At 56.8% G+C, this 14,540-nt stretch overlaps 2 protein-coding genes across 4 annotated transcripts in view; one reads left to right on the top strand and one right to left on the bottom strand.

The window, feature by feature from the left end:
* PHB2 (prohibitin 2) overlaps window positions 1-14,540 on the bottom strand; it is a 127,674-nt gene that overhangs the window by 85,844 nt on the left and 27,290 nt on the right. The window lies entirely within an intron of this gene.
* On the top strand, window positions 2,516-14,361 carry ATN1 (atrophin 1). Of its 3 annotated transcripts, none has more exons than XM_058743834.1 (10): window positions 2,517-2,681; window positions 6,992-7,186; window positions 7,391-7,528; window positions 7,678-7,791; window positions 8,507-10,524; window positions 10,759-10,981; window positions 11,370-12,066; window positions 12,936-13,079; window positions 13,416-13,596; window positions 13,795-14,361. In XM_058743834.1, the coding sequence occupies exons 2-10, from the start codon at window positions 7,160-7,162 to the stop codon at window positions 13,826-13,828; spliced, it is 3,576 nt and encodes a 1,191-aa protein (XP_058599817.1). In that variant the 5' UTR covers window positions 2,517-2,681; window positions 6,992-7,159; the 3' UTR covers window positions 13,829-14,361. The 3 variants fall into 3 exon arrangements, with proteins under 3 accessions (XP_058599818.1, XP_058599817.1, XP_058599816.1); XM_058743833.1 differs by having other exon boundaries at window positions 2,518-2,681; window positions 8,504-10,524; XM_058743835.1 differs by lacking the exon at window positions 7,678-7,791 and having other exon boundaries at window positions 2,516-2,681; window positions 8,504-10,524.

Below are 14,540 nucleotides of genomic sequence, written 5' to 3'. Positions count from 1 at the left end.
TGGGCCCAGTGGGAGACTTGAACTGAGAAGTGCAGAAAGAGAGGAAATGCAATGGGGAGCGAGTAGGAGGAGCCTTGGAACAAAGTTGGGGGGTGGGGAAAAGGAGTAGGGGCCATTCTAGGGCTTAGAGGAAGGGAGGGCAGGGATCACCGGGGAGAGGGGGACAGGGAGCTGGCCTGGTCTGTGGAAGGCCCTGAGGAATACAGAAGGTGAGCGTGCAGTAGAAAAGTGAGTGGCAAACCAAAAAGCTAAAGAGTGGTGATTCATCCCCAGGCCAAGGAAGCCTTGCCCAGGTTCCCCAGTGCTTTAGAATCTGTTTAAAGCTTCGGGTATTCCCAGAATTTGGCCGAGCCTGGCCCAAGGAAGTATGAGGCTAATTCCACTGAGTTGCTACAGAGCCAGCCTCCATCCTTCCCAGAAGGCTAGTGGGATCCTGCCATTCAGGGCCTATCTTTGGCCTCTAGCTGGCTTGGCCCCATACATACCCTACTCCCACCCCAAAACTGGAGAGCTATTAAGGGCTCCCAATCCAGGCTCCAGCTCCAGCTCTTCCAGTTTCCCAGCCTGCCTCCCTCCCATTCTCTGGCCTTCCCAATCTCTGCTGCCAAAAATCACCCAGTGTCTTGGTGTCCTTTGTCCTGGGAGATGTTGCTGCTTGGTATGGGGCCAGGGAGACAGCCTAGAAGACATTGGTGGTGGACGGGCAGAAGTGTTGGCTTTAGGCTGGAGACTGGAAATGGCTGCCTGGAGAGCTGGGAGGGTTGAAGGAAGACCCTGTGGTCTGCGGGTGGGGTGGGGATTGTCTCCATAGTAGAATGATTGGGATTGGGGAACCAGGGCCCCTAGGGATTTCGCTCCACGGTGAGCCTAATCCCCACCTGACCCCTTCCCTGTGGCCAAGAGTACTGTCTGTGATGACTTCAGACAGGTTTGGGGAGGAAAATGTAGACACCACCAGACAGAAGGGCCTGAAGAAGATGGTGTCCCATTCCCATAAATTAATCCCTTACCTACACTGGGGCTTGCTCTCCCCCATTTCTATCATTTCCTTCTACTGCTTTCCCTTTCCATCTCCACTGTCTTCCTCATCTCTGGTCTTCCCTCCTCCATACTGCCACCAAAGGCCTTGTTTATCTTACATTTCCTTCTAATCTTCTTTACCCCCCCCCCCCCCATTCTATCCACCTTTGTCTTGCCAACTGAAACCCTCCTCAGCTCTCTTGGAAACCCCCCACCCCCAGAATCCAGCCATCCCTGTGTCTTACCCCCTCCTTTGCCACCCAGTACCCCAGTCCCTCTAGAATATGCATCCGGCCTCACCTCTTTCAAACCTTCCTAAGGTTCTTCACCTTTCCACTTCTCTCCATGCTGCCGTCTCTGAACTCGACTCTCTCCAGCTTTCCATCATCACCCCTAAATTCTTACATTTATTATATTCCTAATACGAATCACCTCCAAATTAGAATCACCTCCAAATCCAGAAAACCCATATTCCTATATGTCAATGTCTCCATCTTTTCAATTTATTCCCCTCCCCATGACCCCAAACTTTCATCCCATTCTCCCTCATAATCACCCCCCCCACCTCTCCAGCTACATGTCTGCCAGAGACGCTGTCACCCCAAGATTTAGTCATCCCTCCTTGTCACATACCTCACTGCCCTCGGAGCCCCCATGTAGCTCCATTTTCCCAACGTAACCCCATTAGACCAATCTCTGCCACACACCCACAACCTCCCACTTCCCCTCTGCCACAGACCCCTTGGTCCCCAAACTTCTCCAGTCTCCCCTTATCGGCCCTGACAACCAACAGCCCCTCCCACCTAGTCGTCTGGTTCCCCACATTCAGCCTCAGCGAACCCCTCCCCGCGCCCCAGCCCCCTGGGCCGGCCTCGGCCAACTCGCACAGCGCCTCCCCCTCTCCGGATCCCCCTCTCTCTCCCCCCTCGCAGCTTGCCTCGCGCTCCCTCCCTCGCGTCTCCCTCCTGGCCCCTCTCTCCTCCGTTCCTCCGCGCTCCCTCCTTCTCCCTCTTCCTCCCTTCTCCCATCCCCCTCTCCCAAGCTCCCTCCCTTCGCCGTCCGCTTTCCTGTGCGAGTCGCCGGACGCGCCGCCCAGCCCGCCCGCAGCCCCGCGTCGGGCCGGGGCCTCGGGCCGGGACCCATTTAGGGGGGACCGCTGGCCTCGAGGAGGGGCTAGGAGGGGGCGAGGGGGACGAACGCCTGGGAAGGGGCGGGGGCCGCGGGCGGAGGCCGCCTAGGGGGCCAGGGATCGCGCGAGTGCGGGCTGCGCGGGGCGGGCGCGGGCGGCGGGCGGGAGGCGGCGGGTCAGAGCAGCTCGGAGCGCCGGCCGGGCCGCGGGGGCGAGCGGCGCGGCGGGGGCGGGCGGCGCGGCCCGGGCATTCCGGGCGGCCGGGGGGAGGTGGCGGGCCTGGGGAGGGGCTGAACGAGAGCGGGGATCGGGGTCTGCTCCGGGGGCAGGCGGGCGATCGGGGCCAGGTGGGTGAAAAGGGGGGATGGGGGCCGCCCTCCGGGGGGGTCGGGGCCGGCGCCGCCGCCGTCGCGGCGGCGACTGAAGCCGGGAAGAGGAGAGGGGGGCGGGGGAGCGGCCGCCGCCGCCCCCCGGAGGCGCCGGAGCCCCGGATCCCGTTCGGAGCCGGCCAGCCGTCCCGAGCTACGACCAGGTAAGATCTGCTGCCACCCGGGCCTCGGGCCCGCCCGGGTTCTGGCCCGCGGCTCCCCACCCCCACCCCTCCCAGTTTCCCCCTCCTGCCGCCGCCGCCGCCGCCGCCGCCGCCTCCATTTGTTATTTTCCCGATCCGGTACCCCCACTGCGGGCTCTGCCCGGCCTGAGGCCGGGGGACTCAGGGGGTGGGGCCGGCCCCCAAGGAGGGATGGGGGCCAGGGCACCCGGAGGATCGGGTGGATGGAGGGAGGTGGGAGGGTCTCAGGAGGAGGGCTGATGGGGCAGCGAGGGTAGCCAGGACCCCGGGACCAAAAGAGGAGCACCGAGGTGGAGGGTGGCTAGAGGAAAAAGGGGGATGCCGGCGAGGGGGCTTCGGGCGAAGGCAAAAAGGGACTGGAGATATGGCAGCGAGGTGGGGCATTAGGGCTCCAGGGAAAGGCCCAAAACCCGGGTTTCAGAACTCAGGGTTGGGGTGCTAGGTGTAGAAGGGAAGTCGGAAATGGGGAAGGGGTGTGGTAGGTGGAAAGAGAAGGGTCGTAGCTGATGAAGGAGGAGAATGGAACCTGGGGAAACGGAGGCTCTGAAGGGACCAAGGAGAGGTCCACGTTTGAGAAGCAGAACCTGAGGTGTTACAGGGTTCAAGTGGGAAGTGGATGCCTTTGTGACTCTATTTTCTTTCCCCTACTTTAGGTAACCTCTGACCTTGTTTTTCCAGACCCCAGCATGGTTCCTTCTTGGAGAGGGACACACTGGTGCCCAGTGCTCTGGTCCCCCTAAAACTATGAGGAGGAAGATGGGAACACTGAAGGGAGAGTTAGGGAGAAAGGGTTTCTGAGAGGGTAGAAAAGGAGAGAATTGGATGGTCTTATAGGCACTCCAGGCAAGTTGTGACCTCCACCCTCAAGTCCCCAGAGCACCCACGGCCCCTCTAGCTGGGGTTTCTGAAGGGGGAGGTATCTTCATTTTTGTTTTGAGCTCAAAGATTTCTCTTTGTGCATGGGCTTATTTCTACTGGGGTAGATACTCTTCTTAAGCTCCCTTCCCTGAGGGTGCTCCTGGAGGGTAGGAGTTGCTTTGGCAACTGGAGGGGGAGTGGCTGGCAGATGGACTCCTGGGATAGACTCTTGAGGGGCAGGTTCTACCATTTTGTTGCCATAGCAACGATCCAGTGGGATGTCCTATAGGTGGGGGTTCAGAATCTTGATTGGACCTCAGCCTTTGGCTATGTCCTTGCTACTCTTAGCTGGGTTCTGGAAGCTGTTTCTGGTGCTGCTGGTGAATAGGAGGTTCCCAAGGGGGTCCTCCGCCTTCCGGCAAGCAGTTTGTTGGAACAGGTAGACATGTTATTTGCCGGTCATAGACGTCGCTCCAAGTTCCTCCCCTTAGGCATGGTGGGAAGCTGGAAAAGCTTCTGTTCAAGTTACACCAGGTTTTGGTAGTTCTTTCTGGCCTCTGCCTCCCTTATTATTAGGGACTTCTTGTATATAGTATACAGTTGTTTGTTTCTTTGCACTGATATTCTTCTGTTTTCTTAAACTTGAGTTTCCCTTCCCAAGTCTCCCTTTTTCTCTTTCCCAGACTATCACGACAGTGACCCCTTCCATCCACTAACCTTTGACCTTCTGCTTCTCTGACCTTGTGGGAGTGGCTGGGCTCTCCAAGCTCATCTCATGTGAGGGTGGCCCAGGCGAGAGGGCTGTGCAACAGCCTGGTGCAGTGGAAATACTCTGAACAGGAGCCAACATACCTGGGTCGGGTACTGGTTGTACCTCTAACTGTGGCCTTGGGCCAGTCACTTCTCTGAGCCTTGGCTTCATTGTAAGATGAAGGGGTTATAGATAAGATGATCTCTGAGGCCCCTCTGACCTCCCCCGGTTCTAAGAAGGCTTAGACTAATGCTTGCAGACTTATCTGCTGGTCTGGGCCGCATTGTTATCTAGGAGTCACTTTGGACTGGTTTGTTAGTCTGGCAGGTCTGGAATGATGATGGGGGCTGGGCCAGTGATCCTGAAATTCACCCTGCAAGCCTTTCCCAGGAAGCCTTATGCGTCGATTGTGTATTCCCTCTGGCATCCTTCTTGTATTTCTCCCTTATTCTCCTATTCTTAGAGACTCTTTCCCTATTTCTCACTTTTGCATCTCCCCAATCTGGTCTTTATCCTTCTTCTTTTGCAGTAAGGCCATGAAAGGGAATGTGTGTAGTGTGTTGCAGAAACACAGTAGGTGCTTTATAAATATTAGTTATAGTGTCTGGCTACTAGGGCTAGATGGAGTATGGTTCACCTTGTTGATGCTGAAGCATGCTCCGAGTTCAGAAGCATATATATGGCCCAACCCTAATTCCTCTCCCCTTGCCACTCCTTTCCCCCGAGATTACCTATGCTTTTATGACTGCTTTTCTCCTTCAAAGCTACTCACTGCTAATTTTATCAGATTTCAGCTGTTTAAAACAGTTGCAGTAGGGGGAGGGGCACACTGATTGCTGTGTTTTTCAGTTACATTCGTGCATTTCTCTGACCTTTTGGATCCCCTAGCTGTAATGGACTTGGTGAATGGGTTCTGGGATGGAAAGGAGAGATGGGCACCCTCCTCTAGAGGGGCTGGCAAAGACACACCAGCCACACATAGTAATCCTGGCTGTGCTTTTGTTAAGATTGTTTTCCTCTTTTGTTACAGCGGGTTTGTTCTTTGGATTTTTGGAGGTTAACAATATTTAAAACTGATCTCCACAACAATTAAAAAATGCGGTAGTAGTTGTAGTTGAAGAAAAGTGGCTGGTTTACCGGACAGAGCATTAGTTCTAAGTTCAGAAGACCTGAAGCTCTGTCCCAGCTCTTTTATGATTCTAAGTAAATTATTATTAAGTTTCCTGGAAAGGTTAGGTTCAGCCCCCCTCTGCCCCCTACCCCCCCTTGCCAGTCTCAGTAGTTAGGGTTCAGTGGAAGTGAATAGTTAGGGTTCAGTGGAGGTGAAGGAGAAGTAATTACTCTGTGTTCCTGGGGAAAAATATGCAGTATACTGTGATAATACCATTTACCTAGCCAGGCCTTGTAACTCAGAATAGCTGGGTAAGTTTACCCCATTCCCACCAAAGTCGGGCAACATTTTATTCGAAAAGACCTACTGAAGTTAGTCAATAGGCCAGGAACAAGAACGGAACAGAGCACGCATATATACGTGACATCAGTGGGAGATACAGAAAGGAAGAAAACAGTGAGAAGATACCATTTTTGCTCTCAAAAGATCTTATGGTCCAGTAATATGGAGACCTGACCCTTAGCAAGAAATACCAACAAGTACAAAGGAAAATAGCTGACTATAGATATAGGTATAGAGATAGATAGGCTGTGAGGAGGTATGTGTCCCTGTCTAAACCAAGTGGGAATACAGGTTTACCAGTCTGTAAATTTGTATTAAGTGCTCACTGATTTTCACTGCTTTGGTTGGTAAAGTGAAAGTCCTGACTTTCTAGCCTTGGGGAACCCAGGCACTAGAAGTGAGTGGGGGAAGGTCTCCATGAGACTCTCAGAAATAAGTTCTGCACTTTGGGGGTACCTAGGTTTGGGCTTGGGATTGGTAGGACTGTGTGCATTTGTGTTATAGAATGGGGCATTCTTCTCCCACCTACTCTGATGTGAAAAGATTCTTTTCATATCTCTGGGACTGATCTAGGCCTTCTGAGAACTCACCCCACCAACTTCTGACGAGAGTATAGCAAAGTCTAAAAAGAAATAGCATGGGCTTTGAAGTCAGGGAGATGTAGGCCTGATTCCGGTGCTGTCACTGGTTTCTGTGTATTCATCACACGAAGTTGGGCAAGTCACAGTCTCAATTGTTGAGCCTCAGTTTCCTCCTCTGTATAATGGAAATAAGAATAGCTACTTTGCAGGGTTAGGTTGTAAATATTAAATGAAACTCTATGTAAGGGCATGACATAAAGACAGCACTCAATAAATTCATACCTCAGCTACATTTCTTTATGCTCCTTGGGAAGGCTCTGTGGAACTCGTGTACCCACAGATACTTTCCAGGTATCAGGAAGGGTAGAATAATGTGAGTGCATGGGTAGGGTACATCTGAGTTTTCTGCCTTCTCCAGAGTTGAAAGACATGATGTGAGCAGAGTCTCTTTCATGTGTAGATAGCTGAGGTAGCCCGTGGGGCGAGCCAGCAGTGTCTTATGGGGGTTGTACCTCTTAGCCCAAAGGCCTAGGGTTGGGCCACTTACTCAAGCCCCTTGCTAAGCACAACAGTATCGCCTTCAGACTCTGTTCCCCAATTTGGAGACTCTGATGGTTTTTTCTAACAGGCTTCACTGAAAACAAATCCTGCAAGTTCCAGGGGCCTACACTGGAAACTTGGGAGATCCTGCTTCCCGCTTCCCAGGGCACAGCTGTGGGGAACTTGGGGTGAAGCAGAGAAGTTTCTGTATTCAGCTGCCCAGGCAGAGGAGAATGGGGTCTCCACAGCCTGAAGAATGAAGACACGACAGAATAAAGACTCAGTGAGTAATAGCTAAAATAAGAGCCACAAAGGGGCAGATGAGGGGCAGAGAAACCGGGGTGGGGTGGGGAGCAGTGAGGGCCTGGAGAGAAAGAACAGAAATAAGGCACGCCATGAAGTTAGGTGCTAGGTAAAAACAAAACAAAACAAACAAAAAAAAACAAACCAAAAACCTGCATTGTCTGCTTCCTTCCTTTTCCCTCAGATGTCAATGAGGAGTGGACGGAAGAAAGAGGCCCCTGGGCCCCGGGAAGAGCTGAGATCGAGGGGCCGGGCCTCCCCTGGAGGGGTCAGCACGTCCAGCAGTGATGGCAAAGCCGAAAAGTCTAGGCAGACAGCCAAGGTATTCTGTCCTCAGGTCCTCCCACAGGATGCCCAGGCACTGGGGCTGACGGTGTATGTGTGTGTGTTGTGGGGGAACTTCCTGTCTGGCAGAGAGTAACTGTGGAGGCTCGGGAGGTAGGAGAAAGGAATTTTCTTTCTCTCTAACAGAAGGCCCGCGTAGAGGAAGCCTCCACCCCAAAGGTCAGCAAGCAGGGCCGGAGTGAGGAGATCTCAGAAAGTGAAAGTGAGGAGACCAATGCACCAAAAAAGACCAAAACCGAGGTGGGTGACCCTTGCAGCCATCCTCACCCATTTTCTGACCACGCTTTCCCAAAAACTTCCCTTCACGATTGCTACTTTAATCTCGCCTGGGACATGAGAGAAAAGTCATATCCTAGGGCTTATTAAAGGAGTCCTGTCTATAGTGTGTCAGATGGGTTTTTAGGGCTTTAGCCAGACCACTAGATGACCAGGCAGGGCCAAAGGGCCTGGAAGAGTGTGAGGGATTCTAGCCTCTCCTTTTCCAGGTCCTGATTTTCATGAGGGGGCTGGAGAGGAGGTTAAAGGTGAGAGGTCTTAGTGGAAGGAATAAATCATAAGGAAAACACGTAAGGAGTGGTCTTCTTAAAAAGCACGGGTTTCTGGCATGTGTAGTTAAGGGGGTGAAGGAGATGAGAGGAGGGCGGATATGAGCTGGTGGAAGACGAGGATTTGGGTGTAGCTGTGGACAGCGAGATGGTGCTTGAGATGGACACTTGAGGAAAGAATGGAGTTTTACAAGGAGGGGAACAAGAGTGGCTGCTAGGGTGCAGCTGAGAATGTGGGGAGAGTGGAGGAATCCCCACGTGGCAGGGAGGGGGGCTGGAGCCAGAGTTCATCACGTCGTACAGTGGTGTGCTGGGAGGGGGATGTGATTTTGTGCAAGGGAGGCCCCAAATCTCGGGGAAGCGAGGGAAAAGAAAAGGGAAAAAAAATGGTCTTCCTTTTTCTACAGCAGGAGCTCCCTCGGCCACAGTCTCCCTCAGATCTGGATAGTTTAGATGGGCGAAGCCTCAATGATGATGGCAGCAGTGACCCTAGGGATATTGACCAGGATAACCGAAGCACGTCCCCCAGCATCTACAGCCCTGGAAGCGTGGAGAATGACTCCGACTCATCTTCTGGCCTGTCCCAGGGCCCAGCCCGCCCCTACCACCCCCCTCCACTCTTTCCTCCCTCTCCTCCACCGCCAGACAGCACCCCCCGACAGCCAGAGCCTGGCTTCGAACCCCATCCTTCTGTGACACCCTCTGGATATCATGCTCCCATGGAGCCCCCTCCATCTCGAATGTTCCAGGCTCCTCCCGGGGCCCCTCCCCCTCACCCACAGCTCTACCCCGGGGGCACTGGCGGAGGAGTTTTGTCTGGACCCCCAATGGGTCCCAAGGGAGGAGGGGCTGCCTCTTCAGTGGGGGCTCCTAGTGGGGGTAAACAGCACCCTCCACCCACCACCCCCATTTCAATATCAAGCTCTGGGGCTGGTGGTGCTCCCCCAACAAAGCCACCTAACACTCCAGTGGGTGGTGGAAGCCTACCCTCTGCTCCACCACCAGCCACCTTCCCCCATGTGACACCAAACCTGCCTCCCCCACCTGCTCTGAGACCCCTTAACAATGCATCAGCTTCTCCTCCTGGCCTGGGGGCCCAGCCACTACCTGGGCATCTGCCCTCTCCCCATGCCATGGGGCAGGGTATGGGTGGACTTCCTCCTGGCCCAGAGAAGGGCCCCACTCTTGCTCCCTCACCCCATCCTCTGCCCCCTGCTTCCTCCTCTTCTGCCCCAGCCCCGCCAATGAGGTATCCATACTCGTCTGCGGGTAGCAGCTCTGCAGCAGCCTCCTCTTCCAGTTCTTCCTCTTCCTCTGCCTCCCAGTACCCAGCTTCCCAGGCATTGCCCAGTTATCCCCACTCCTTCCCTCCCCCAACAAGCCTGTCTGTCTCCAATCAGCCACCCAAATACACTCAGCCCTCCCTTCCATCCCAGGCTGTATGGAGCCAGGGTCCCCCCCCACCTCCTCCCTATGGCCGTCTCTTAGCCAACAGCAATGCCCACCCAGGCCCCTTCCCTCCTTCCACTGGAGGCCAGTCCACAGGCCACCCACCAGCCCCAACACATCACCATCACCACCAGCAGCAGCAGCAACAGCAGCAACAGCAGCAGCAGCAGCAGCAGCAACAGCAGCAACAGCAACATCATGGGAGCTCTGGGCCCCCTCCACCTGGAGCATATCCCCACTCCCTGGAGAGCAGTAGCTCCCACCATTCCCACCCTTATGCCATGTCGCCCTCCCTGGGGTCTCTGAGGCCCTACCCACCAGGGCCAGCACACCTGCCCCCACCTCACAGCCAGGTGTCCTACAGCCAAGCGGGCCCCAATGGCCCCCCACCCTCTTCCTCCTCTTCCAACTCCTCTTCCTCTCAAGGATCCTACCCATGTTCACACCCCTCCCCTTCCCAGGGCCCCCAAGGAGCGCCCTATCCCTTCCCACCGGTGCCTCCGGTCACCACCTCTTCGGCTACGCTTTCCACGGTCATTGCCACAGTGGCTTCCTCGCCAGCGGGCTACAAAACAGCTTCCCCACCTGGGCCCCCGCCGTATGGAAAGAGAGCCCCGTCCCCAGGGGCCTACAAGACAGCCACCCCACCGGGATACAAGCCGGGGTCGCCTCCCTCCTTCCGAACAGGGACCCCACCCGGCTACCGAGGCGCCTCGCCGCCCGCGGGCCCAGGGACCTTCAAGCCAGGCTCGCCCACTGTGGGGCCAGGGCCTCTGCCACCTGCCGGGCCCTCAGGCCTGTCCTCCCTGCCACCACCACCTGCGGCCCCTGCCTCGGGGCCGCCCCTGAACGCCACGCAGATCAAGCAAGAGCCGGCTGAAGAGTATGAGACCCCCGAGAGCCCAGCGCCCCCGGCCCGCAGCCCCTCGCCCCCTCCCAAGGTGGTAGACGTGCCCAGCCATGCCAGCCAGTCAGCCAGGTGAGCCGCCAGGGCGGGGTGCGGTTGGGCCTGGAACGGGGAACGACGAAGGGGCAGTGGAGAGACCGGCAGAGGCGACAAGAGGGGAATCTTGCGTTCGTGTGGTGCCTTTTAGAGTACTCGGGGGCCTCGCCTCCCTCACCGCCTGCGCGGGCTGGTTTGGGGGCAGGGTCACCGCGGGGTCGCTCGGGCAGCTCGCAGGGGCTAAGCGCGCGCTGCCCTCGCGCCCGCCAGGTTCAACAAACACCTGGACCGCGGCTTTAACTCGTGCGCGCGCAGCGACCTGTACTTCGTGCCGCTGGAGGGCTCCAAGCTGGCCAAGAAGCGGGCCGACCTGGTTGAGAAGGTGCGGCGCGAGGCCGAGCAGCGCGCGCGCGAAGAAAAGGAGCGCGAGCGCGAGCGGGAACGCGAGAAGGAACGGGAACGCGAGAAGGAGCGCGAGCTGGAACGCAGCGTGGTGCGTCACCACATGCGCCGTCCGCCTTCTGGCCTTCCTCTGCGCCGCGCGGGGGGGTGGGGGGTGGGGGGTGGCGGGGAGGTCATTGCGCCCCCTGTCCGACAGGAGGAAGCACGGCAGCCCAGGAAATAGAGACCCAGGGATTCCAGCGGGAGGAATCCTTCCTTGCATCCTCCCTTGGGTGGGGGAAGCAAATTCAGATCAGAGTACCTGTGGATGGTAGGGAGAGCCAATATCCAGGAGAAGGTTTAGGGAAATTCCTACTAGGCTGAGTTCCAGTAAGGTGACGCATTTTGGCCTTCAGCTGCCGAGACAATTGAGCAGCTCCGGATCAGCCACATTTTACCAGACCTGCCCTTTTGACTCTGCTTCTCCCTGTATCCCACAGAAGTTGGCTCAGGAGGGCCGGGCTCCAGTGGAGTGCCCATCTCTCGGCCCAGTGCCCCATCGCCCTCCATTTGAGCCGGGCAGTGCTGTGGCTACAGTGCCCCCCTACCTGGGTCCTGACACTCCAGCCCTGCGCACGCTCAGTGAATACGCCCGGCCCCACGTCATGTCTCCCGGCAATCGCAACCATCCATTCTACGTGCCCTTAGGAGCAGTGGACCCGGGGCTCCTGGGTTACAATGTCCCGGCCTTGTACAGCAGTGACCCAGCAGCCCGGGAGAGGGAGCGGGAAGCCCGTGAACGAGACCTCCGTGACCGCCTCAAGCCTGGCTTTGAGGTGAAGCCCAGTGAGCTGGAACCCCTACATGGGGTCCCTGGGCCGGGCCTGGATCCCTTCCCCCGACATGGGGGCCTGGCTCTGCAGCCTGGCCCACCCGGCCTGCACCCTTTCCCCTTTCATCCGAGCCTGGGGCCCCTGGAGAGAGAACGTCTAGCGCTGGCAGCTGGTCCAGCCCTGCGGCCTGACATGTCCTACGCCGAGCGTCTGGCAGCCGAGAGGCAGCATGCAGAAAGGGTGGCAGCCCTGGGCAATGACCCGCTGGCCCGGCTGCAGATGCTCAATGTGACCCCCCATCACCACCAGCACTCCCACATCCACTCCCACCTGCACCTCCACCAGCAGGACGCCATCCATGCAGGTGAGACTCCTACTTCTTTGTCTTCATTGCGTTCTTGTCCCCTGGCAAGTAATTGGGTCTTCTGTTCCTCAGGCCAAGACTTCTCTCCTCTAGTCTGGCATGAGCCTCTCTCCCGGGATTGCTCCCCTGATCTTGGCCTCCCTGTCATCCCCCATCTCTTCATGCCCCAGAGACTGTAATAACCCACACCCCGCCCCTCTTCACAGTCTAGCATCCCACCCACGATAGAGGAAACCTTTGAGGGAACGCCACCTTTCTACCCTCAGAACAGCCCCCCAACCCATACCTGGGTCCTTGTTCCTTTGAATTCAACTCTGTTATCATTTCTTGCCATCTTCTCTCCTCCCAGGTGGAGGTCTTTCATGTTTTTCCCCATCTCCAGGCCTCCTACCTTCCAGAAACAGCTCTATAGCTTTGACTGGGGTTATCATAGGTGCTAATGAGCTTTATTTACTATCCTTTCGCTGTATTTCCTTTTGTCCAGTACTTTGCCGGATTTAGCCTCACAGTCATAGTCCTTCCTGGCTCCCTTGTGCTTTCTCTCTCTTAGCCGCCTCTCTCTTCCTGTCTTACTTCCCAAACTTCTATCCCTTCCTATCTCCTCTAAGCAGTCCACGTCTCTCCTTTTCCTCAGACCCCTCTGACAACTGCTGTCTCCTATTCTCTGCCATCCACATGTCCCTACTCCAGGAAGTTCTTGTCCTGACCACCCACCAGGCCCTTAGTTCTTCCATTGTGTCTCTTTGTTCCTCACTAGGTCTCCCTGTGTTGATTGTCCATCTCTTCCCAGGCTTGGATCCCTTCACCCAAATGCATGGTTTTCCCCAAACCTGCCTTCTGGTGACACCCTCCTCTTCTCTACCCTCTAGCCTCTGCCTCGGTGCACCCTCTCATTGACCCCCTGGCCTCAGGGTCTCACCTTACCCGGATCCCCTACCCAGCTGGGACCCTCCCCAACCCCCTTCTTCCTCACCCTCTGCACGAGAACGAAGTTCTTCGTCACCAGCTCTTTGGTAAGGATGGAAGTTGGGGGTGGGGAAGGTCAAACGAGAGAAGGGTAGAAAGGAGGAATCTGGGTGGTAGGATTAGCCTGTTTGGGCTTGGGGAGGGATGAGGAGGTAACCAGAGGAGCTGAGAACAGGAGAAGGAGGGCTGAGGCCCTGCCCAAGAGAGGCACAGGTTTTAGTGCCAGGCGGAAGTTTGGATCTTCTCCAGGACTGGCTTTTGCCTGTTTTAGCCTCAGTTTCCTCTGTCTGTAAGGTGGCCAGCTCTGTCCTGGCCCAGAGTAAGTACTCAGGACTCCAGCAGTAATGCCACCCCCCCACCCCCCCCGCCCTTCCTGCCCACAGCTGCTCCGTACCGGGACCTGCCAGCCTCCCTCTCTGCCCCGATGTCGGCAGCTCACCAGCTGCAGGCCATGCACGCGCAGTCGGCCGAGCTGCAGCGCCTGGCGCTGGAGCAGCAGCAGTGGCTGCACGCCCATCACCCGCTGCACAGTGTGCCGCTACCTGCCCAGGAGGACTACTACAGGTACCCTGGGACACCCCTGGGCCAGGGGTGAGGGGGTGTGACCTTAGCCAGCCCGGGATGGGGTGTGGGCAGTGCACTGCTGGCCTTTGGCCTCTGGGGGAGGGAGCCCCTCTTCCACAGTCCTCCTCTGTGAGAGGGGCCAGGTCGGGGTTGACCTCGGTGTCTCATGCCTCTGCTCTGCATCCCCTCTCCACCCAGTCACCTGAAGAAGGAAAGCGACAAGCCACTGTAGAACCTGCAATCAAGAGAGCACCCATGGCCCCTGCATTTGGACCTCGGAGGCCTCCCTCCCAGCCTGCCACCCACGGCTGAGGAGGGGTGCTGCTCATTTGCAGGGTTTCAGCAGCTGGGCAGAGGGAGGGAGGAAGGGACAGATGGGAGGCCAAGGCTCCTGTGGTATGCAGAGGTGGGGAGGTGGCCAGGGGTGGGGGTGGGGGGTGGGGGCAGAAAGCGCACAGTATCTTGGACCAGGTCCCTCTTTCTTGTCCCCCTGCTTTCTTCCTCCTCCATGCCCAACCCCCGGTGGCCACTGCCCCTCCCCCACCCCGTTGGTGTGATTATTTCATCTGTTAGATGTGGCTGTTTTGCGTAGCATCGTGTGCTGCCCCCGCCCCTCCCCAGTCCCCGTGCGCGCGTCCCTTCTGCGATGTATGCCCCTTGCCCTTCCCCGACATTAATAATTTATATATATAAATATCTATATGACGCTCTTTAAAAAACATCCCAACCAAAACCAAACAAAACATCCTCACGACTCCCCAGGAAGATGGCTGTGACTGGTTCTTTGCGGGCTGTGGGGGCGGAGTTGGGGCGGTGGTCATGGGGGACTACGCAGTGGTGCCTGGAGAGAAGGCTGTGGAACCGGACACAAGTGGGTGTAGCGACCCTGGAGAATTGGAGAGGAGATCTCGGAAGAGCCAAGGGCCCTGGAGCCCTAGCTCCGC

The sequence above is a fragment of the Neofelis nebulosa genome, chromosome 8 (genome assembly GCF_028018385.1).
Source record: "Neofelis nebulosa isolate mNeoNeb1 chromosome 8, mNeoNeb1.pri, whole genome shotgun sequence".
Lineage (NCBI taxonomy): Eukaryota > Metazoa > Chordata > Mammalia > Carnivora > Felidae > Neofelis > Neofelis nebulosa.
The sequence above is the reverse complement of the archived record's forward strand: the minus strand, read 5'-3'. Positions and strand labels throughout refer to the sequence as shown.

Excerpts from the sequence above, each read along its gene's own strand:
- ATN1 (XM_058743833.1), top strand. The coding sequence starts at position 7,160 with ATGAAGACACGACAGAATAAAGACTCA. Across the intron at positions 7,792-8,503 it reads CAAAAAAGACCAAAACCGAG|CAGGAGCTCCCTCGGCCACA; the intron begins GTGGGTGACCCT and ends CTTTTTCTACAG. Across the intron at positions 10,982-11,369 it reads GCGAGCTGGAACGCAGCGTG|AAGTTGGCTCAGGAGGGCCG; the intron begins GTGCGTCACCAC and ends TGTATCCCACAG.